Source organism: Eleutherodactylus coqui, chromosome 5 (genome assembly GCF_035609145.1).
Source record: "Eleutherodactylus coqui strain aEleCoq1 chromosome 5, aEleCoq1.hap1, whole genome shotgun sequence".
Classification (NCBI taxonomy): domain Eukaryota; kingdom Metazoa; phylum Chordata; class Amphibia; order Anura; family Eleutherodactylidae; genus Eleutherodactylus; species Eleutherodactylus coqui.
Window position 1 is genome coordinate 18,512,013 of NC_089841.1, and position 24,070 is coordinate 18,536,082.

The 24,070-nt window shown below is 44.7% G+C and overlaps 1 protein-coding gene across 2 annotated transcripts in view; it reads right to left on the reverse strand.

The window, feature by feature from the left end:
* Positions 1–24,070, reverse strand: part of LOC136628997 (oocyte zinc finger protein XlCOF6-like) — a 169,789-nt gene that overhangs the window by 92,640 nt on the left and 53,079 nt on the right. Inside the window, exons 6-7 of one of the 2 annotated variants that reach the window (XM_066605095.1) lie at positions 15,574–15,676; positions 8,348–10,287 (exon numbers count right to left, since the gene is read on the reverse strand). The exons of the other annotated variant lie outside the window; for it this stretch is intronic. Coding sequence (XP_066461192.1) covers positions 8,837–10,287; positions 15,574–15,676 — 1,554 coding nt within the window. The 3' untranslated portion in view covers positions 8,348–8,836. Of the gene's footprint in view, positions 1–8,347; positions 10,288–15,573; positions 15,677–24,070 lie in introns of those variants that run through there. 2 annotated transcript variants of the gene reach the window in all.

The following is a 24,070-nucleotide window of genomic DNA, read 5'->3' on the forward strand; positions in this document are numbered from 1 at the left end:
CGGAACCTTGTGGTTAAAAGACTGGCAGTGAAGTGAGCTCACTGCCAGTTACTGGTTCTGCTTGCACCTAGCCAGTCTGTCTGCGGTTCCTCAGCCAGTCCCTAGTTGCTGGTCAGCTCCCTCTGGTTCCCCTTGTTCTGTCTGCTCTTGTCGGTTCTGTTAGCCTCTAGTTTGGTCTGGCCCAGTCAGCACTAGTTGCTATCCAGTACCCTGTCAGTTTGCCTGTGAGCTCCATCTCCAGCTTGGTAGTTTTGTTGGTTGGTTCCATCTGCCTCCCCTGTCGGCACTCTGTTCCCCCCATTAGGTAGCTTGCTTCTTGTCAGTCGCCAGGTCCCTAGCCAGGGCAGGGACCGTCATCCAGTTGTCCGCCTGGGGTTAGCCAGGGCCGAGGCAAGTAGGAAGGGACAGTGGCGTGCGGGAAGATCAGGGCACCCCATCTAGCGCTCGGGGGGGCAAAGTGCCATAACACATATATATCTATATCTATCTATCACACCCCATACTTTCAACAATTCAACAGCAACACAGTTTATCAGTCTGCCTTTACTAGAAGGGATCCAATAATGCACATTTAGCCTTTAAATTACAAACCCACAACGCTGCTGTGTGCGGTGAATCAATCTTGGCTATAACCCAGCCAATGCGTTCTCATTGCCGACAATCCCTTCTTACAGTTTGAGTAGGACTGCTACTAATTCTATATGATAGACAAACAGACTATTTCCATATAAACAACTCAGCAGGATTAGCTCTACACAACAGACAAGCACACTAACTTTATATAACGGACAGGGGACCTGTTTTGAGCACACAGAAAGATTGCTTGATTAATCAATGATAACTTGACTCTCCACACCGTCCACACTTTTCTGGAGGGTGTAAGAATTGGCCTTGGTACAATGTTTGCTGCCTCTCAATCTCAATCATGGCAGCCAGATTTATGATTATAGGATTCTCCTCAGACGCCAGACATAGTATGTCCCGCCCTAGAGTCTCTAGCATTTCCGCCGCTACACAGTTTAATAATCTACCCTCAGACAGAGGGATCCACTCATGAATGTTCAAACGATAAACAAATAAGTGTGGCTAGTAACCCTCAACCAGTGGACCATAGCCACACCGGTGACTGGGGTAGGGGTTATCCTGTCTACAGATCTCCCATCCCCATGTGCTTATGATTAACAATAACCCTTTCTTACAATAGGGCCGAGACATGGAGGTGGGAAGTAGACACAAAAAAAACAGAGCACTAGTACAACTGGCTTAATCTCACTGTTCCCTCGGAATACGCCAGACTGAATTACCTCAGCCTGGATGTCTGACAGCCTCTCTTACCCCTGAGCCTCTCTGCAGGCTCCCCCGGGGCAGAGTCCCTGCTCAGACGTCTGTCAGCCTCTCCCGGCCTCCTGAGTCTGATACGCAGACTTCCCAGGATTAGAGTCCCTACACAGGCCCTTCCTTGGGCAACCTATTGACTTCACCTGGGACGCACATACAAATAGACAGAGCACCAGTATAGCAGGCTTAGTCTCACTGCCCCTGGGGATACACATCTGACAGTTCCCTCCTCCCAAGCCTGACTACAGACTTCCCGGGAGTGGAAAAACCCTAATCAGACCTTCTGACACTCTCTCTCTCCCAGTCTGGCACTCAGACTTTCCAGGAGCAGAGTCTCTGCGCAGGCTAGCTGACGGTTCCCTCCTCCCTCCAGGAGTGGAAAAACCTCGTACAGGCCCTCCCTGGAACAGCCTGTTGATGTCACCAGTCAACCGGTACTCTCAAAAACAACAGGTATACAAACATTCCTTTTTGTTCTTAAGACAGGTTCTATTTACGTGGTCGAGACTTAAAGTACCTGTCGCGCGGATCCAAATCGATCGGCCTGGACATGGCACATAGGTGAGCTTGGAGTCAGCCACACAGGTATAGATAATAAATTTATCTTACCGTGTTCTGATGATTTGTTGGGCCCGCCAAGTCCAAGGTTGCCTATGTCCGCGCCTTATTTTCCGATCGTCTTCAGATCCCAATCGACCACTCCCCGTACGGGCCACCAACTGTCGTGGAATCCCTTTTTGTGTCCACGGCCTACTCAAGTAGAAATGTTTGGACCCTTTCCTGATTGGTTACCAATTGATTATGCGCATAAGATGATTTCACACTGACACGGGATCAGCATGTATAAGCTTCCTCAATTCCGCTTTATTGTTGGGCGCACAGCCTCTTTTAAAGAGTTTAACATATCTGCCCATCTGGGCAGGTCAAAGCTTACATAGATCCAACGTATTGTTTAATTATTGGATAAGCATCTTGAAATTCTTCCATCCTCCGGTCATCTGTTATTGGCCATCATGTGGTAGCAGGACGAGATGAGTCAGTTGTCTTGGACCCACGTGTAGTTCCTTCGATATGATTGGAGATTACAGCTTGAACTATTAATTGCATAAATTTCCCATGTTATTTGCATAAGTTTCCAGTAAAACTGCTTGGGTTACTATTGTGGTAGCTGCTTCAGACTGCGGTTATTTATGTCTGATGTACCCCTGCCAAAGTTACTAAGAATCGGGAAATAGAGCATTCTTGCTAACTGCTAGCTTCTGCTTGCATCTATAGGAGTTTAGGGAATGGAAAGTTTAAACATTTTTTCATATAAGGAAGTGAATACATTGGGTACACAAGGAATATAGCTATATTTGTAGAAGAATAAACAAAATGGAATACTACTGGCATTGGTATACAGAATGCTTGAATCTATAAACACAGGTCTCCTGTCCACATGAAATGTATGTCCATTGTCCCGAAAATATAGATATGCGGATATCCACTACATGTCTTGTAGATCAGGATGGCTTCTAAAGACTTCATCCATCACCTTACAGCAGTTATAGTCAGCAGTTTCAGTTCTGATGGACCACAGGGTTGCTGGATTTTGAGTAGTACATACTTCCAGTCTTCGGTTTTCACATAGGTGGCTTCAGTACCTGCTCATGCGAGCCATTGTTAGCCAGTGGTGACCTTTGGTATCCATCAGAGTTAGGACAGAAGGTCGCACTCATACCGTAAGATCTTGACCCAGGGTATGCTTGTCAGCCTCTGTAACCAAGGCGACTCTTGCTGCCAGTCTTCTCAGGCAGAGAGGCCATCCCATGGCCACATTATCTGGTTGCTTGGACAGATGGGCAACAGGTTGATGCCATAATTCCATCATTTGGTTGAGAACGCCGATTGCCAGTCCCTTCTTCTCATGAACATACAGAATAAGTGGTTTCTCCTTATTAGACAAGGCCAGTGCTGGTATTTTTAGAAGAAGAACTTGCTTGATGTTGTCATAGGCCCTTGTATGTTCCTGCTCCCAGCAGAAGGGGGCATCTTCATATCCCTGCTTGTAACTTCATAAATGGGTTTTGCCATTTCAGCAAAGCCAGGTATCCATATTCTGCAAAATCCAGCAACTCCAAGGAATTCTCTGACTTTTTCTTCTGGTGGTTGGTACAGGGATATTGCAGACAACCCTATTTCTTTAAACTTCCAGTTGTACCTTACTTTGTGAGATATAAAATCCCAGGTATTTGACAGTCGCTTGGCAGATCTGTGACTTCTTCCTTGAGACTTTGTATCTGGCTTCATAGAGCTGATGAATTACTGTCTTAGTGTTCTGCAGACATCGTTCAGAGGTAGATTCAGTTATGAGGAGGTCATCCACATACTGTAGCAATACAGTACCTGGCTGGGAGGGGAAAGAGTTTCTTCTTAGGTCAATAGCAAGAGCTTCTCCAAAGAGTGTGAGTTCTTGAGCCCTTAGGACAAATGGTACTTTTCTCCAGTTCTTGGATCTTCCCACTGGAAGGCAAAGATAAGCTGACCGTCCTCTGTCAGTCTGTTGATGAAGAATGCGTCTTTTAAATTCAGCACAGTAAAGTTAGTAGCTTCTCCTGTTATCAGTCCAAGCAGTGTGTACTGGTTGGGCACTGTTTGATGCAAAGGAACAGCAGCTTGACTCATTGCTCTTAGATCTTGGACTGTGCAATACTCTGTTCTTCTAGGTTTCTTTACAGGCAGGAGAGCAGTGTTCCAAGGTGATTGGCATATCTTCAAAATACCATTTTTCAGAAACCTTTCGGGATGCAGTGTGATGCCCTGGCAGGCAGCAGATGGTAGGCGGTTTTGCTTGATGGACACTACTTGTGCCCCTGGCTTCTGCTGCACTGTGACTGGAGGTATATTCTTGTATTCAGGTGTGGAATGATTGTGTCATCCCTCTGGGCAGGAAAACCACCCAGTGGAACTGACAGCTGACCCATAGACCAGATACTGACTCCTCAGCACGTAGCTTGGTACGAGGTGGAAATTAGGACTGAGCAAGCCCTGCACTGGTGAGGAATAGGAAATACTTGCCTAACAGAGAGCAGGGTAATCGTCCTGACAAGGACAGCCCTGAGCTGGAACCTAGGCGCTGACTAACCCTGTCACGACCCTAACACCAGTGGGGCCATACCAAGCAGGAGCAGAGGCTGAAGGTAAGAGTAGGTAACAGAGAACCTGGAAAGTACACAAGTTGCAAACAGCTACAGCAGACTGGAGCTCAGTAACAATAAAGATCACTGTAGAAGCTGCAGCCACAAGCTGTCATACAATTCTAAACTAATCCTGCAAGATTTTTTTTAAAAACATGATTCATAATGACTTCCTTCATAATGAGGTAATGTGGGGTATACACACAAAGGGTGCAGAGGAGGATATTATAGGAGCATGGGTATAAATAAAACAGTTCTTCAATTTTCTACAAGTACTTCATGATTTTTACCACACATATTGTCCCAATTATTTTCTAACGTATTATTCAAGCCTCAAACCTTGGTATGGACCCGATTATCTTTGCGTTTCAATTTGACTGAAGTAGAAGTCGTGAATTGGATCTGGTATGGTGCATCAAATCTTGGTTCCAAACTTTTGCACATATATCCTTTTGAGGACAACCCAGTCACCTTAAAACACAACTTTAATAGCCCTTTTACATGGAACAATTATCACTCAAAATGAGCAATAATCGTTACATATAAATGTTGGCATCGTGCACTTTTTGTTTGAACAATAGATTTCAGTCCGCACAAAATCCATCATCAAGCCGCTGAAAGACTGAGCATATTCATTTCACTAGATCCCCCGATGTTCGCTACACGATCATAAAATGTTTTGAAGAATGGTTGTTGTGAATCTCCTCCCCTCCCCCCTCCATGCCAGTTTTCTCTTTCTCTCCCTCTCCTCGCTCTCCATTCCGCTACTCTCTTCACCTTTCCATGCCACTTCTCACCTCCCCTCTTTTCCATGCAGCTTCTCTCTCCCCTCTTTTCCATGCAGCATCTCTCTTCCCTCTTTTCCATGCTTCTCCTTTCTCCCCTCTTCTCCATGCACAATTCACTCTCCCCTCTTTTCCATGCTTCTCCTTTCTCCCCTCTTTTCCATGCTTCTCCTATCTCCCCTCTTTTCCATGCTTCTCCTATCTCCCCTCTTTTCCATGCTTCTCCTATCTCCCCTCTTTTCCATGCTTCTCCTATCTCCCCTCTTTTCCATGCTTCTCCTATCTCCCCTCTTTTCCATGCTTCTCCTATCTTCCCTCTTTTCCATGCTTCTCCTATCTCCCCTCTTTTCCATGCTTCTCCTTTCCCCCTCTTTTCCATGCTTCTCCTTTCCCCCCACTTTTCCATGCTTCTCCTTTCCCCCCTCTTTTCCATGCTGCTCCTCTCTCCCCTCTTTCCATGCTGCTCCTCTCTAGTCCCCCTTCTCCATGATGCTTCCCTCACACCCCCCTCTCCATGACGCTCCCTTCTCCTCTCCCGCTCTCCATGATGCTCCTCTCTCACCCCGTCTCCATGATGCTTATCTCTTGACCCCCTCTTCATGAAGCTTATCGCTTGACCCCCCCATTCATGACGCTTCTCTCAACCCCCCTCCCTCCATGATGCTTCTCTCGACCCCCCCCCTCCCTCCATGACGCTTCTCTCTCGCCCCCCTTCATGACGCTTTTCTCTTGACCCCTCCTCTCCATGATGCTTTCCTCTCAACCCCCCCTAACATGCTTTTCTCTCAACCCCCCCTCTCCTTGACACTTTTCTCTCAATCCCCCCTCTGCATGACGCTTTCCTCCCCCACCCTCCTCTCCTTGACTCTTCTCTCTTGATCCCGTTCTCCATGATGACCCCCCTCTCCATTGGGGTAGCAGGGTTAGGAGGTGAGGAGCTGAGAGAAGTTCCCTTTGCTATGCAACTCTCACTGCCATCCTCACGGCCTGCCATTCCCACCTCTTCCTGCTGCTGTGCACACAACGCCATCATTCTCGTGGCCTGTGCTCCCTCTATGATTCTACTCTCCATCTGCTTTTCTATGTGTGATAGCCATCCATATCTGGAATCAAGGAAAACACATTTATGAGTGACACATATGGGCGGTGAGATTCTCAAGCCAGGACTTAAGCAAGTATATGTGTACTACAGGAACCCTATCAAAACTTCATGGTGGCTCAATTCAGTCTTATGATTAGGACTAACTGAGTAGAAGACTACTAAAATCTGAACCTCCATTATTCTCTGACGTCTGGTACACTAATATATATATATGTATATATTTTATATATACATACTTAATTTGACAATATCTTAGCTGTATCTTTGGCGTCGGCATTTTATTTATTTTTTCTACAAGCCACACTTCTAGTTGAGAAGAGATCTATGCAAACCAATATAAACTCTAAAACACCTACGTCTGGTAGCTGTATGCAGTCATTTGCAGTCACTGAAGTGGATAGTCTGGCTCGCAACGAGGAGGTATGTTGACCAGTTGGTCTGGATTGTAATCAGGCACATTGCATGCAGCCCAGTACAAACTGGGTCACAGCAGTGTTGAACCCTGGGGAAAATCAAACAGAAGACACAATACCACACAGTATCTCCTTAGATTGAAGGGTTAGCTCATGGCTCATGGAGTAGAGTGTGCGGGGATGCACGCAAGATGATTCTTCCTTCTGATCTTGTCAGTGTGTGATTCATTCCTCTTTCTTCTACCAGTCTCCGGCTACTGCGTCTACTCTCCGGTTCTTTAGAGCCTCAGGAGTTGCATCCTTGGTGTGAGCTTGGTGGACCTTGATGACAACTACCTGTAAAGCCTTGTACAACAAAGACACTGCTTTTGCATTCAGGATTGGTTTACCCGATGTTTCAACAAAAATTTCCACTGCGCCACACGGATGTAAAATCGAATGCGCTTCCAAAAGTGTACCTCATCATTTCCAACCTCCTCATATCAGTCCCAAGAAAGGAGTGTTTTTTTTCCTTCCCGATTACCAATATCGGTTATCAAAACATATCCTATTCTGCCTGTCCATTTCCATGATATTTTGAAACACTCTATAAAAACACAAAACCTGCATTAGCAACTGCATTAGGTTTATTTTTAACATTCTCAGATTTTGTTCTGTGAGATCTAAATATTTAAATAAGAGTATTTTTAGGCTGCTCAGTGGTTTCTGTTCCCATTTCTCCCCCCTCTGAATCCACATGAAAATAATACAGCGGGATTCAACGTAGTTACTTTTATGGCGCCGACCTGTTTTATGGCCTCCAATCTAGCTGCAACTCTCTATGACCAATCAGTTAAATACAGTTCGCCCATGTGAAACTAATCCAGAGTCCACTCCGGGCCCAAAGTTCAGGGAAATCACCAGCCCTTTAGGCCTTCAAGTAGTAGAGTCCAAACTGTTCCAGCATCACATGGAGGCAATTCTAATGACGACAATGTCCTCCACCCATTTCTAAAAGATTAAGGGGCCACTCACAGGAAAGAGGCAGTTGAGCCGAAGCTGCAGATGGTTGTCTTCATCCTGTAATTGTTACTGAAAATTGTTGTATGCCCATCTGGAAGGGTCAACATTACCCCAGGTCCTTCTCTTAGAGCATTTTGTCCATAGTAAAGGCTTACAATGAAGATACATTGTCATACATTCTCATTCCACAGTAGCTTAAAAACCTGAGTACCAAAGCCCTTGGACACAAGAGACCCAATGTTGGTCTTTTATCAACAGAACTGATCTAACCTATTAGCGAATATTGCTTACCGCTCCCCACTACTATGTTCTCCCCATTTCCAGGCACCATTGACCACAGAGTTGTGCAAAAGCTGCAGTGAAGACTGACACTTATCTATGCAAAGGCTGATAATTCCAAGGTTGCAGATGAATTTCTGCAAAATAAAAGCTAGCAGGGATACCCGGCATTGCCTGGAATTAAAACTTCAACTAAAGACACATTAATATGGATGGAGATTTAAACAAAATCTGTATTGTTCATAGCAACCAATCACAACACAGCTTTTATTTTACTTCAGCATTATAACAAAAAAATACAAATTCCACATGAACGAAGTTGCGGGTGATAAGCTAGTTAGCTATAAAACAGTAACCTATGATCCAGTAGTTTTTGGCCTGGAGAGTGTTAGTTATGGAGTGTATTTCTAATGACTGTTTAAGAGCCTTGAAGAGTTGAAGGGGTTATGTTAGATGTTGAGAGATGGTGGACAGCCCCAGGTATAATCCACCCAGTTATTTAAATTATTTTTTTTAAATTCGATCCTTGGTGACCAGATGTTCAGGCATTTAGTTCAAGTACCGTTCTACCAGCTCATGAGTTCCTCGGAGCGCAATATTTGATGTATTTTGTTTTCCCACTGGCCTAGAGAGGGGGGGATTCATTGTTTCACCACAGTAAGGGGATGAGTAATTTGACTGCAGTTATTCTTTATTTTTTGTGCAGTTTGACAAAACAGGTTTAGAAAAACAGCTTTTCTCCTATGAAGAGAAGCCACACTGAACAGGAAAATCTCTTCTGTGAATTATCTGATGTTTAACAAGAGATGATTTCGCTCCAAAACATTTCCCACATTCTGAACATGAATATGGCTTCTCTCCTGTGTGAATTCTCCGATGTTTAACCAGCACTGATTTCCCTGTAAACCATTTCCCACATTCTGGACAAGAAAACGGTTTCTCTCCTGTGTGAATTCTCTGATGCTTAATAAGTTCTGTTTTCGCTGCAAAACATTTCAAACATTCTGAACAAGAAAACGGCTTCTCTCCTGTGTGACGTCTCTGATGTATAACAAGGTTTGATTTTGTTGCAAAACATTTCAAACATTCTGAACATGAATATGGCTTCTCTCCTGTGTGACTTCTCCGATGTTTAACCAGCACTGATTTCCCTGTAAACCATTTCCCACATTCTGGACAAGAAAATGGCTTCTCTCCTGTGTGACTTCTCTGATGTGTAACAAGGTCGCATCTCACTACAAAACATTTCCCACATTCTGAACAAGAAAACGGTTTCTCTCCTGTGTGAATTCTCTGATGCTTAATAAGTTCTGTTTTCGCTGCAAAACATTTCAAACATTCTGAACAAGAAAACGGCTTCTCTCCTATGTGACGTCTCTGATGTATAACCAGGTATGATTTTGTTGCAAAACATTTCAAACATTCTGAACAAGAAAATGGCTTCTCTCCTGTGTGAGTTCTCTGATGTCTAACAAGGTCTGATTTATCCTTGAAACATTTCCCACATTCTAAACAAGAAAATGGCTTCTCTCCTGTGTGCCTTTCCTGATGTTTAACAAGGACTGATTTCACAGCAAAACATTTTCCACAGTCTGAACAAACAAATGGCTTCTCACCTATGTGACTTCTCTGATGTGTAACAAGGGCTGATTTCACAGCAAAACATTTCCCACATTCTGAACAAGAAAATGGCTTCTCTCTTGTGTGACTTCTCTGATGATGTGTAATAAGGGATAATTTCCGTGTAAAACATTTTCCACATTCTGAACAAGAAAACGGCTTCTCTCTTGTGTGAGATCTCTGATGTGTAATAAGAGATGATTTCCGTGTAAAACATTTCCCACATTCTAAACATACAAACTGCTTCTCTCCTGTGTGAATTCTCTGATGCTGAATTAGACTTGATTTTCCTGCAAAACATTTCCCACATTCTGAACATGAACACGGCTTCTCCCCTGTGTGAGCTCCTTGATGTTTTCCCCTTCTGTAACATTTTTCCTGCTTATCAATCTGTGATGAATCAGAAGATCGGGACTGTATTAGAGGGTCAGATGATGGATCTTTGCTGTGAAGGGCTGAGGAGATATCTGGGATAATGGCAGGTTCTTCATATGTATTTTGTATGATACCACAATCTTCTGCTTTACAATCTGCGGATATCAGACATCCCTCTGAGCTCCCGGTACTGTCATCTGTCAACAACAACAAAAATTATAAACCTTAAAAATTATGCAGATTTTTTTAACATTTATATAGAAATAACAAGTGTTGTAGCAAAATGTAACATCATCTAAGGGTGCTTTTACACAGGCTGAAAGCCGTATGAGTAATCACTCAAAAGAGCCATTACAGATGACGGCCCATGTAAGCATGGGTCCTGACAGAGCAAGTGAGTCAGAATCGCTCACTCATCAAAATCACTTGGTTTGTATCTCACTTAAAGAATAAGCAATTATCAGTACAGAAAACATCACCAAAAACTACAGATGTTAATCGGGACTTACAACTAACTAATTCTGGTTTCCATTAATAACATGGGGTTCTGGGGATCTGAGAAGGGTCATGAAAAGTAACTTGCAGTAGAGTCCCCCACAATCCCCGAGTTCCTGTCCCCAGTAGATCTCGGAGCCCAAGCTACAGGAATAGTATATTCCATACAGATGGAGTTCGGCCATTTCTGCACCAACATTAGTTTCTGGTTTTGCATAAAGAACTCATATAAAATCTCCCATGAAGCCGGATGTCAGTAACACACGGTGTGCAGCAAATACAGAACTGCTCATCTATAAGACAGCTTGGTACATACAGTAACTGTTTTCACTCGGGCAGAAGTAGTCTACAAACTAATATACCCTTTACAGACTAGACTAACTAAAATGAACATTTTTTAGAATATGTTAAAACACATATAAAGGTTACCAAGGCAAACACCTGGACACAAATAACAAAAGTTAGAATCAATACGTATAGATACTGGCTAAATAACCACTGCTTTGTTGATTAGTTGGAAAGATCCATCTATATTTCAGTATTGATTATTAATCCTACAAGAAAACTGAACACTTTCCATGTACTAGATGTCCCTCCGATACAGAGTGTTATAGATTCTAGTAGGGGTAAAAATAATCCCTTAGGACGATATGATAGAATAACTCTCAACCAAAACTTTATAAAGATATAGTAGATCAGAATGGTGCAATGCGTTTCTCTGGAGCCCACAGATTGTCAGGGAACCCCATAAACCTTAAGAATGATTATATGTGAACTGATATAGATGGCAAGTCAGTTTGTCAGATGGAAGGACAAACCGAACCGCCCCAAAAAATCGCATCATCTCAGGATATAGAAATCCCACAGAAACATGGAAAACTTGGTAGGAGCTACAACTCCCACCAGTAATATCTACTGTAATATCCCAGTGATATGCTGGGGTCTCACCAGGATTTGCAGCCTTACTCTAAAGAAAATAAGGGAAACCAGGATACGAGGCTGCATGGATGGTAAAGTATTTCACCTCAGTACAACTAGCACCTACTTGTCAGCTTCACACCTATAGAACCTGCTAACCTCCCACTCCCCGCAAATTATTAGTGAGTTAGGATGGGTTGTTTAGAGAAAGCTGACACCAGTGGTGACTACCTCAACCTGACTAGCTACATAGTAGCAGCAGGAGGCTGATAGCCTCTTAACTAGGAACTATCTCAATGTCAAAAATAACTAAAATAGAAAATAAATGAGGCAAAGCCAGCCGTCCTGATGGTGGACTGCTTGTATCACATGACCAGCAGTACACCATCAGGACAGCTGGCTTTTGCAGCCCTTTTTTTCTTTGGAAATAGATCCCAGAAATAGTGATAGGAGGACAGTTTCCAGAGTGAAGGCAACAGAGGAGTTGCACACTACGTTGTAGAGAGACATAATATCTCACCACAGGCTTGCTACTGAATGACATTTCCATCATAGATGGATCATGTTGCTCACCTCAGAGAAGCATCTCCAACATAGGGGAGAGTGATGGCTATACATTTTATGTAGTTTCTCTTGGGTTCTATAACATTGGGTTAGGGTCTTATATTTAAGGTCCTGCAATCTGCAGGATACCACTATCTTGTGCGATAAGAGGAAGCCCTTATGCCAGAGCTCCACTGGGAAGCACATACCTAGTCCTCTCTCCCACGCAACCAGAAAGCTTTGCTTAGAGTCCCCCATCTCTAGACTCAGCAGTGTCCTGTAGATCACAGAGCGTGTGTGTCTGGGGGTCCACGGATACACACAGAGCCTCAAATGGGGTGAGGGATCTAGTGAGGGGTCCCCTAGGTGTCATGGAGTCCACAAAACATCTTAACTGAAAGTATTATAACCAGGCCCCATGGGAAGTCACAGATCCTCTAAAGTCATCCCTAAAGGGATTTAATCTTGCTTATGAGTAAATGTCTCGTAGACTGGGAGTAGGCAGACGAGGAAGAGATAGCAGAGAAGCTCTGCAGTGTAACCTTAAATTGAGGATTACCTACCAAGGTGGTGAGCGGGCCTGGGGAGGTAACTAGTTTAAATTAATCAGGGAATCTCACCTAGATTTGCAGTATCTGCTCAATGAGTGTCGAGTGTACCCCTAGATTGTCATGATACCTCCTTGGGATTCAGAATATACCTGTAACCAGTTTGGTTCCTGGTCATCTTCTGTTTCTACCCAAATGTTGTTAAGGCGATGGTGTAGGAGATTGAGTATGCAGTTACTGATACAAGCTCTATAGTATAAGGACAAAATCAGGTAGACCTACTCCACCCAAAGTGGAGGCCCTTTTTAGGCTACAATTGCTCCAAAAAGTGATTCTGTCACCAGGTTCATGAAGTTAGGCTCGCACATTAGGATGTCATGTTTTAATCTTGGTCTACATCCCCTCCAGACAAATCTAGAGATCAGATGACAGATGCTCATTAAACAGGAACTGTTTAATTTCACAGGTAGGGTCTGGCATAGAGCTAGAAACCTAGGCAAGATATCTATCTTAATGACATTAACTCTGCTGAACCATGATAGATATAGTGGGCTCCATCTCTCCAGATCCCTCTCCATGTCCGACAGGAATGGCTTAAAGTTTAGGGAGAAAACCTGGGAGGGGTCTGCTGGCAAGTGCAAATATCTGATGGAGGTATAATTCCATCTAGGGGGGAGCTTCCTTTCCAGGAATGACACCTCACTCTGCACCAAACTAATATTCAGGATCTCTGATTTTACTAGATTTACTTTGAAATTACTAACCCTCCCGAATTCCTGAAATTCTTGTTGTAGCGCTGGGAGTCCCACCCTCGGGTGTGACAGATATCTTTTTGCTATATTTATAATAAGAGATTCTAGATAATAAAACAAAAAACACATTTGATATCGCTGCGTCCGTAAAAGTCTGATGTATCAAAATAATGCGTTATTTACCCCATAAGGTGAATGTCGTCAGAAAAAAAAAGGAATGCCAGAATTGCGATTTTTTTGGTTACCCTCCAAGAAAAAATGTAACAAAAAATGTATGTACTCTAAAATGATACCCACGGAAACTACAGGACATCCTGCAAAAAATGAGTCCTCACACAGCCGTGTTGATGGAAAAAAGTTATCGCTGTCGGAAGATGGCAGCAGAAAAAAACTTTTAAAAAACTTAAATCTCTTTGAAAAACAAATAAATAAAAGTAATACAGCAAAAAAAAAAAAAAATACACTATATAAAATTTAGTATTGTAGTAATCGTCCTTACCCATAGAATAACGTTTTGGCGTAATTTTTGTTGCAGTTTGTACGCCGTACAAACAGGATGCACCCAAAGAGGGCAGAATTTTTATTTTTTTCATTTCCCTCCACTTATAATGCACTGAAAAACTTTTTTAAAGTTTTATGGTACATTAAATTGTACCAGTGAAAAACACAACTCATCCCGCAAAAAACAAGCCATCATACAGCTATGTTGATGGATAAATAAGAGTTGTGTTTTTTTTAAAGGGGGGGGGGAGAAAATGGGAAAAAAAGGGCCGCGTCCTTAAGGGGTTCCCCAGTCATCCTGCCCTGATGGCGGTCCGGCCATTAGACTTTTCCTGATTCTGAACAAACTCTTTGCAGCCGTTAGAGAACACATCTGTAAGCCGTTACTTTATCTCCAACCCCCTTATAATCGGCTCAGACGTTATATTAGGATGAAACTACTCGGAATCTGTTTCCCAATTTTGCCCATTTATGGCAACTGGAAGAGTATTACGGTGAGATCACACACTGCGGAATTGTATAATCTACAGTACAATGTAAGGGAGTGGGATTCTAAGAAACCGCATTCACTTCCAGCTGAGAGATAAGATATGAAACCTGAAATATGATTTATCTGGTCGGCCATATTCAGATGGCTGAGTGCGAGTTGTGCCCGAGAACTCCCATTGGACATCACATGGACACAAACGGACTGTGTGCTGCCCCATGCTGGCAGGCAGTAGACATTGCATGTCCAATTCTGGTCCGTGAATCAAACCAGAATGGGACATGCTGGGAGTTTATGTGAACTACATAAAAAACATGTCCATGTTAATAGTCTAGCTGGCTATAAAGGATCTAAGTGCGGCCTATGAAATACATGGACAGACGTCAGATGGGAAATAGTGTCTGTCTGAATGGGATCTTCATGATGATCAGCACCTCTGTGTTTTCCTGCCAAGTCTCTGGTGAGCGACATCCCTGACACTCCAGCACTAGACTTCCATCCTCTAAAGCATCCTTTGTTCTTTGGGTCTAGGTCTCCAAATCATGATTATTTTTTCTTAGTCCATGCCACTATGCTATGGATTCTGTTATCGGGGTCTTTGCCTCCATCTTGGGTATTGTGTTAGCACACAGCAACTTGATATTAGTCTAATAGGAATTAATGGTTCCTCAAATCCCTTTTACACGGCCTGATTGCCAGATTATGAAAAAGGGGATGCTCGATTATTAGCTGATCGATGATTTTCAGCTTTACATCTCTCCATATTACCGAGGAGATGACCAGCCGGCTTATGTGCATCAGCAGTCAGACTAAAGATCATTCGTTCCCATAGCAGTGATTCTTGTCCTGTGTAAACCAAAAAGTAAGCCAGCAGCGACTGACCTGCCTACTGATCAGCGCTGGTTACATCAGATCAAGAGTTGGTCAGTGTAAAAGGATCCTCAATCCCAGAACTGGAAAAACATTTCTCTCTGCTCATCAGTATAGACATTATATAATGAATAGTAGTTCCCGCTCACATAGGTGTGTTTCATGTCCGTGCCGTAAATGCCCATCATGTGTTACCACCTATAACGCTATCACATGTCATACATATATAGTTTGTATTCTGGCTGAATGGGGGAATATACAGTGGAAATTGACAGATCCCAGAGCTTATAAATCTACATAACTATCAGCAGCCGCTGACCGAGGAGAATCAGTGACTCTTCTCTGCTGTATTTAGTGGTTACCACTCACCTGGGCGGTTACCTGTAGGAATCTCCTCTTTACACCGCTGATCGCCCCTCACATTGGTCTCTGTAGTATTAATATTGGTCAGATCTTCATCCGGATACAAAAGCTGTGAGACAAATATTGTAAAAGTCAGCAGATGGTTGGAGAAGTCGTGTGGAAGGTTTTACATGATCAGAAAAGATCATTAATTATCATGAGAACCAAAAATAACCTGACAGAAATTGTTCCAAAAAGGGATTCTGTCACCGGTTCATGAAGTTAGGCTTGGAGCAGAGCTCTGAGTCACAGAGGGGGGCCATGTCAGCTTTTCTCCACCCCCCTTTTCCCCTTTCGTGTACAGGTAGATAGCCATTACTCTGTATGCTGCAGGGGGGAGAGGCTAGCATAGCCACCTCCTGTAGTCCAATAGAAGGGACAGGAGGTAGGGGCAGGAGTGCACTAATACTACTGTTAGGACCCATCCGAAAGCTTGGTCATCTGGACATTGGTGTATGGGCCAATATACTGTGATCACATTCTATACCAAGTACCTTGCATTGCTTAATGTGGTTAGTGTATACATAGTTATGTAGTTTTCTGATTAAAAATGTATATTGAGTTTGGTTGCCACTTTTTGGTTGTTGCTTGAACAGTAGGTTTCTGCAGCCATGGTTTTACATGAACCTATCACCTACCCAGATTTCCCTGCTTGAAACGAATAAAACGGTCATGAAAGTGACAAAGTTGTGAAAAAAAATATGAATATATTTTTCACTTGCTTTATAATAATTTTTGCAAACAAATGTGGAGTCCGAACGCTCAATAGGCCCCGAGATAAATTGGCTAGGGGGGTCAAGATTTCAAAATGTATTCAATTGTGCCCTGAAATCCAATGGGTGTTCCCTCCATTCTAGGCCTGCCATGTGTCCAGTAAGCAGATGATGGCCACAATGGGTGTGTTTCTGAACACAGGACAAACAGGTGTAGCTATTTTGGTGTACAAATCCTCATTTCCATGTGCACAATAGAAAAAGATATGTCTTTAAAATGACATATTTGCAAAAATATGAAATTTTATTTTTCTACTCTATTTAGCATTAACGCCTGAAAAAAAAACCTGTGGGATCAAATACTCATGACACCCCTCATTGAATACATTAAGGGGTGTAGTTTTTTTTAAAGTGGGGTCATTTGTGGGGATATCTATCATTCTGACACCTAGAAGCCTTTGCAATCTTGGCTTGGTCTAGGAAATCAAAGTGTTCATCAAAATGTTGATAATCAATGTTAAATTTGTACGTTTCCCAAATAGTTAAAGAAAAAGTAAAGTTTTTCAAATGTGCATCCAGAATAAAGTAAACTGATGGAAATATATATCTGTAGAATATGTTTGCACATATTTGAGATATTGCAGTTGAAAATGTGAAAAAAAAACATTTTTAATAAATATACACAAATTCTATCAGTCTATTTTCACCACCTAAATGAAGAACATTATGTGGCGAAAAAACAATGTCAGAATCACTTGGATATGCAAAACCTTTACAGAGTTATTCTATGTTAAAGTGACACGTCAGATTTCCAAAATTTTGCTTAGTCATTAAAGGGGTTGTCCCGCGCCGAAACGGGTTTTTTTTTTCAACCCCCCCCCCCCCCCCCTCCCGTTCGGCGCGAGACAACCCCGATGCAGGGACCTAAAGAAAGCTTACCGGAGCGCTTACCTGAATCCCCGCGCTCCGGTGACTTCTATACTTACCGGTGAAGATGGCCGCCGGGATCCTCTTCCTCCGTGGACCGCAGCTCTTCTGTGCGGTCCATTGCCGATTCCAGCCTCCTGATTGGCTGGAATCGGCACGTGACGGGGCGGAGCTACACGGAGACGGCATTCTGCACGAGCGGCTCCATTGAAGAGAGCAGAAGACCCGGACTGCGCAAGCGCGGCTAATTTGGCCATCGGAGGGCGAAAATTAGGCGGCTCCATGGGAACGAGGACGCTAGCAACGGAGCAGGTAAGTAAAAAACTTTTTATAACTTCTGTATGGCTCATAATTAATGCACAATGTACATTACAAAGTGCATTAATATGGCCATACAGAAGTGTATAGACCCACTTGCTGCCGCGGGACAACCCCTTTAAGGTTCAAACAGGCTTATTCACTAAAGGGTTAATGATTAGAAAATCTTGATAGGGAATCCTTACACTTTCACTTAACCTCACTATACACCTGGGTGATGTTATTTGGGCTAGTTGTCCACAGAAGGTCCAGTAGGAAACCTCTTGTGTGAGTGGGTTATGTTCTATCTACTCTGATGGCCACATAGCTGCAGGTCTAGAGGCCGGACATAGATATTGGATGGTGGTTCAATGACCCCTCATGACCCTCATACACATGTATATTCAGGTTTGCTAGACACGCTGCACGTTGTCTCAGTGGAGGAGATCAGCGTCTACCCGACACATCCGCTGTTTGTCTCAGGGGAAATAAAGGAGCAGATAAATATAAATCCAAGCTTCTTATTCCCACCAGCAGTCACCACTGCCAGAACACTGGTAGAAGATCCAGAAAACATCTAAAGGGCTTGCGAAAAGAATGATCAAAGTCCATCTTTTTGCATTTTTAAACAGAACCTGCCATGTTGTAGATTGTTGTAGAATGTGTTGCTGATGGCAGATAAATGCAAATATGATCCTAGTCCATTCCAGAGCCGTGCAAAGAAATCAGTTGTTGGAAGAACGATAAAAGTCCACTGTGCATCAGGAATGATCAGGTCTGATCTGTAATAGAAAGCTGTACTCTAATCTTCCCCCATTACAAGATCACAAATACAACGATCTGCAGACTCTGACACTGTGTGTGCCAACAGAATACCTCGATTACTATGAAATCTCATAATTAGGCAATGCCCAGATGACGATTAAAGAGAAAACCCAGTGAGGTTTCTATTCATGATGTAATTTGCCCCGGTATATAGAAGTTGGCTCGTGGACTTTTAATACCTTCTTGGCACCTCAAGTCCACCAGAGACCGGTGTGAAGCACAGCTGATCCCCCTGCATGCCGAGAGAACTGTGTGCGGGCTCCGACGCCGTTACTGTCAGTGGCAGAGCGGCGGGACCGGGCGCGGGAGACTAGCAGCGGCCATCCTATACACTGAGGGTCCGCTCGCTTTCTAAAGAAAGGAAGCGCCCGGCGACAGCCAGCACGACCGGCACAGACAACGTTTCAGCTCCCCGGGAGGTCAGAGGGGAAGGAGAGCGTGACTGCAGCACTCACTGGAGCGGCAGGCTTTCAGCTCCTCCGGTGCTATAGCAACAGACGCCGGGACAGGTGAGCAGATCAGCGAAGGAGGGTGACGGTCGGGTGTGAGGTGGATAAAGAGAGGAGGCTGCTCCAACACTATCCTCCACTAAAAGTGAAGAAGGAGCAGTATTCCAGGTGCCTTCTGCCTCCACGCCATTTTCCCCCCCAGCGCCCCCTCCTTCTTCTCCCTCCTCGGCGGGAAGTTTCCCGCCTAACATCTCCACCACTCCACCCCCCCCCCCCATCTGGATGAAGATAGTTGAACTGTCTCCAAGGGGAGCTCTTGTTAACCCCTTAACACCGGAACAGCCTGTAATCACCCTCAGGGGACCCAGAGGCTTATATATAAGAGCACTGCTCTAATTTTTGTAGATCCTGCAGCGCAGGATCTAATTTACTACAGCTCCTGTTAACCCCTTAACACCTGAACAGCCTGTTATCACCCCCAGGGGACCCAAAAGCTCATATATAGGAGCACTGCTCCAATCTTTTCTTGGAGATCCTGCAGCGCAAGATCTAATTCATCCACTACAAATTTCTCAAATTTGGACTTTCACAAGGGCGGAGCCTGGACGCCGAGCGAGATGGCTAACTGAGAGCCGCGCTCCTGCAGACAGGCACCCATGGAACCCTACAGCATCGGCAAACTACAAGAAAAATGGACAAAACATCAAAAGAAAGAGGCACAGACCCGCAGAGCACACCTCGGCCGGCCAAAACGCAGGTAGACGTGCAACGCTTCTTTAAAAGAGCACCCGTCCCGATCCCCGCGGCCCCCGTCCAAGATGGCGCCGGCACGGGAGCTCATCCCTGCACCTAACCAAACAGAGGAAGAAGAGCTGCCCTCTGACGGAGAAGAGGGTGAGTCCGTTTCCCGAGGCTTTATGAAAAGCTTACTCTCCCAAGCCCTACGCCCTATCAGCTCTGACCTAAGTGAAATAAAAGACGAGCTAAAACACTTGGGCCATAGGGTGGAGGATATGGAGACATCCTCTGCTGCCATAGTGTCACATTCCTTGCAACTAGAACAAGCAGTCAAGGAACAACACTTACATCTCAACAGAGCACTCTTACTCCAAGAAGACCTGGAGAATAGAAATAGGCGTAACAATTTGCGCCTAAAGGGGATCCCGGAATCTTATGCCAGTGAAACTTTGACGAAAGTCGCCAAGGAAATCTTCGCCATCTTACTGGGGGAAGAAAGAGCATCCAGCATTAACATCGAGAGAATTCATAGAGCTCTCAGGCCCCCTCCTGGCACTACTGAGTCCCCCAGAGATGTAATTTGTAAAGTGCTCTCCTTCCCCGATACAACCGCAGTGCTAAGGGCAGCCAGACTACATGGAGAACTGAAATACTCGGACTCTCTGATTCGGATCTTACAGGACTTGGCACCCTCTACGCTTGCTAAGCGCCGGGCTTTACGTCCATTATTAGAGATCCTTAAGTCTAGGGAGCTACGCTACGCGTGGTTATTCCCTTTTGGCATTAGCATTTCCATCCAAGGCAAAAGAGTCAATATCCGCACCCAGGAGGAAATGCAAAAATTATGGGAGCTCCTGGATATAGAGCCTATTGTCCTTTCAAACTGGCAATCGATTCCTGATCCGCTTCAGTTTCAGCCGCTTGAAGACCCAGGGGACTGGATGTTAGCGAGCAGTTCTAAATCCCCTAGGGGGAAAAAGAAGAAGCCGCGCCAGGACTCGTGAATCGGGGGTTCGTGGACTTGCGGACCTTACACTTTTATTGGTCAGAGCCAGAGCGTACCCCAGAGGCAGTCCTAGTTCCACTCACATTGTCTGCCACCTGAAAGGGGTTAAGTTCCCGCTTTGTTTCGGGATTATATGTTTCACTCTGCTACTGGTTTTCTACTCCTTTTTTCAGATCACTGGTGTTACAACTGGTCCGACGGGGCCAGAGGGTGGAGGACTGCTTCCAGAAGGATGCTGAAGATTTACACCCCCTTCCACACCTCTGATTCACGGCCCGGGACTGGTGACTGTTGCTCTACAAATTCGACCCTTATTGCTTTTGCTTATACTTCATGCTTACTGTTTAATGCATATAGCTCATTGCTTATAGCCTATTGCTAATGTTATGGTATATCTATGCCTTTATTAGTTAACGTTTACAAGATGTTGCCGTTGCATAACATTATTTTTCCTCTTACGGGTGTTAACCCGTGTAGCCCTCCGCCGAGGAACTGGTGGGTGCCTGTCGGGTAATGTCCACGCAGTAACTGATATTCTGTACTCCCGTTGGGGTCGACACTCCCCGGGACTTCGGAATACCGCCCTCGAATATCAAGAATATCAAACACAACTTGGTTTAGTACAAGCTTATTTTTCACAGGTTATATTAGGAAGCTGAGATCCCCCTTATAGGGAATCTAGCCTCTCCTACTCACAGCAAGACTTGTGCGTAACCTCCCCCACTGCCTTTTTCTCCCCTTCCCCTCCTACCTATTCCCCTACGACCCAAGTTATCTATCTTTTATTTGCCTAGTGTGGTGAACTCGCGTAAGGGACCCGTCAGAGATCCCTTTACCCATCATTTTCGTGTAACCTTGTCTCTAAATCTTTGTCCATCTCCTTCTTAGCGCAGGTGCCCTGCAATGAGCGGATTGCGTCTTACCTCCTTCAACGTCAGGGGCCTCAGCTCTCCGCAAAAACGCCATGACCTGGAGTTACTACTGAAAAGGTACGACACCAGAATTCTCTTTCTCCAAGAGACCCATTTCAAGGGAACCAAATCCTTCCCCCTTCCGGGGAAGTGTTTTCCCAGTGTTTATCACAGTACTCACCCCTCGTCGGCCTCGAAGGGAGTCTCCATATTCCTACATAAGTCAGTTAATTTTGTGGAGGAGGCCCGGTTCGGGGACGGCGAGGGTAGAGTTCTCTTCCTGAGAGGCACATTGAACAATACCAAGATGACACTAGCAAACATCTATGCCCCCAACACAGAGCAGATACCCTGGCTGTTAAAACAGCTGGAAAACTTGAAAAACTTTAGCGTAAGCCAGATCATCTTAGCGGGCGACTTTAATATCACCTTTAACCCCGCACTGGACTCGTCCTCTGGCCGGTCCCAGATCTCACAGACCAAATTGAGGAAGCTGGGCAAGCTGATTCAGGAGCTCGGCTTGGTAGACTCATGGCGTTCCCTAAACCCTACCACGAGAGATTTTTCGTATCTATCTTCGGTACATTCAACATACCAAAGGCTGGACTATGTCCTGGTCTCCTCCGCCCTCCTCACGTCACTGATTAGAGCCGACATAGACACCATGACGATATCGGATCATGCCCCCGTGCATGTGACGATTCGTCCACCACAACCAAGCGTTAGAGAATGGAGATGGGCTCTTAATACCTCCCTTCTGGACCAAGTTGAGGACAGGGAATACTTGACCAATTAGCTCGAGGAATATTTCCACCTCAACGCAACAGAGGAGTCTAGTTCCCCGATGGTCTGGGAAGCCCACAAGGCTTACATGCGAGGACTATTGATTGACCTCGGTTCGAGAGTCAAGAAGCGCACTCAAAAGGCCATAGACGATAAACTCTCACTAATTGCTAGACTCGAGTTCTCTGCGAAATTATCCCAAACAAAACAAAACCTGGACAAACTTACGGGGGTAAGGGCTGACCTGAATCTATTGTTAAACATTCAATAAGAAACAGTTGAACTTCAGACTTAAGATTTATGCCCAAGGCAACAGGGGAAGTAGACTTATGTCTGCACTGATTAAAAAAGCCTGCGCTAAGACCCAAATTGGGACTATCAGGTCCCCCTCGGGTGTATCCATGACCACTTCCATAGATATAGCAGAAGAGTTCCGAAAGTATTACTCGGCCTTATACAATATCAGAAAAGAGGGTGATGCTTCCCCTCCAGGAAACCTCGCTGACCTGATAGACGGCTTTCTGGGGCAGATCCAAATGCCCAGACTCGATTCTGCAAAGGTCTCTTCGCTAACTGACCAGGTAACACTCTCCGAGGTAGGAGATCTGATAAAGTCTAGCCCCCCGAATAAAAGCCCCGGCCCCGACAGCTTCCCTCTCAAATACTATAAAACCTTTCTTCAGGTGATTGGTCCGAGATTGACAACCCTGTTCAATGACCTGATGGGAGGGGCATCCCTGCCGAGTCAAGCACTGGAGGCCCACATTGTCCTGATACATAAGGACAACAAAGACCCAGAATTATGTGGGAAATACCGCCCCATCTCACTGATTAATCAGGATATGAAGCTCTGGGCGAAATTGCTAGCAAATAGACTGGCTCCCTGGGTACCCTCCTTGATAGATGGGGAACAGGCGGGCTTCGTTAAGGGAAGGGAGGGGAGAGACAACTGCCTTAGGCTTCTCCATGCGGCGAGATACGCTCAACATCACAAGATCCCGCTTGCCTTAGTAGGTACTGACGCCGAAAAGGCTTTTGATAGAGTGGACTGGCTATACATGGAGAGGGTGTTGCACCATTTTAACTTCCCTGTGCAATTCATCAGGGCCATCTTTTCGCTCTATGCTTGCCCCCACGCAAGGCTGAGGGTAAACGAGATTCTCTCCCTTCCCTTCCTTATAAAAAATGGTACTCGGCAGGGATGCCCCCTCTCTCCATCACTCTTCATTCTGTCGCTGGAACCTCTTTTATTGAGGATAAGGCAGGACTCCGAGGTGAGGGGCCTAGATATCGGTGGACGACAACTTTCTGTGGCGGCCTTCGCGGACGACGCGGCATTTATAGTTACCGAGCCTAGGAGGAGCTTGCCCAGGCTACTAGAGATTCTGGATGAATTTGGAGGAATATCGAACTTTAAGATCAATTTAGCAAAGTCGACCGCACTAAATATTTCTATTCCACCAATGCAGTTTGATCAAATAAAAGCTGACTCACCTCTAGCCTGGGCACCCTCCCATCTAGAATATTTGGGTATTAAGCTAACTAAAAAAGCGGAAGATCTGTATAGAGCGAATTTTATCCCCCTTATAGATAGGGTCAAACATCTTCTCAAAACATATGACATACCGTGTGTGTCATGGTTCGGGAGGAAAAACATCATCAAAACCAACATTCTCCCCATTATATTGTATAAAATTAGGATGCTTCCTATACATCTCCCCTCCAGTTTCTTTAAAGACCTACGCTCGTCCTTCTCGGGGTTTGTGTGGAGGCGGAGGAGACCAAGACTGGCACATAGCCTCATGATAAAGAGCC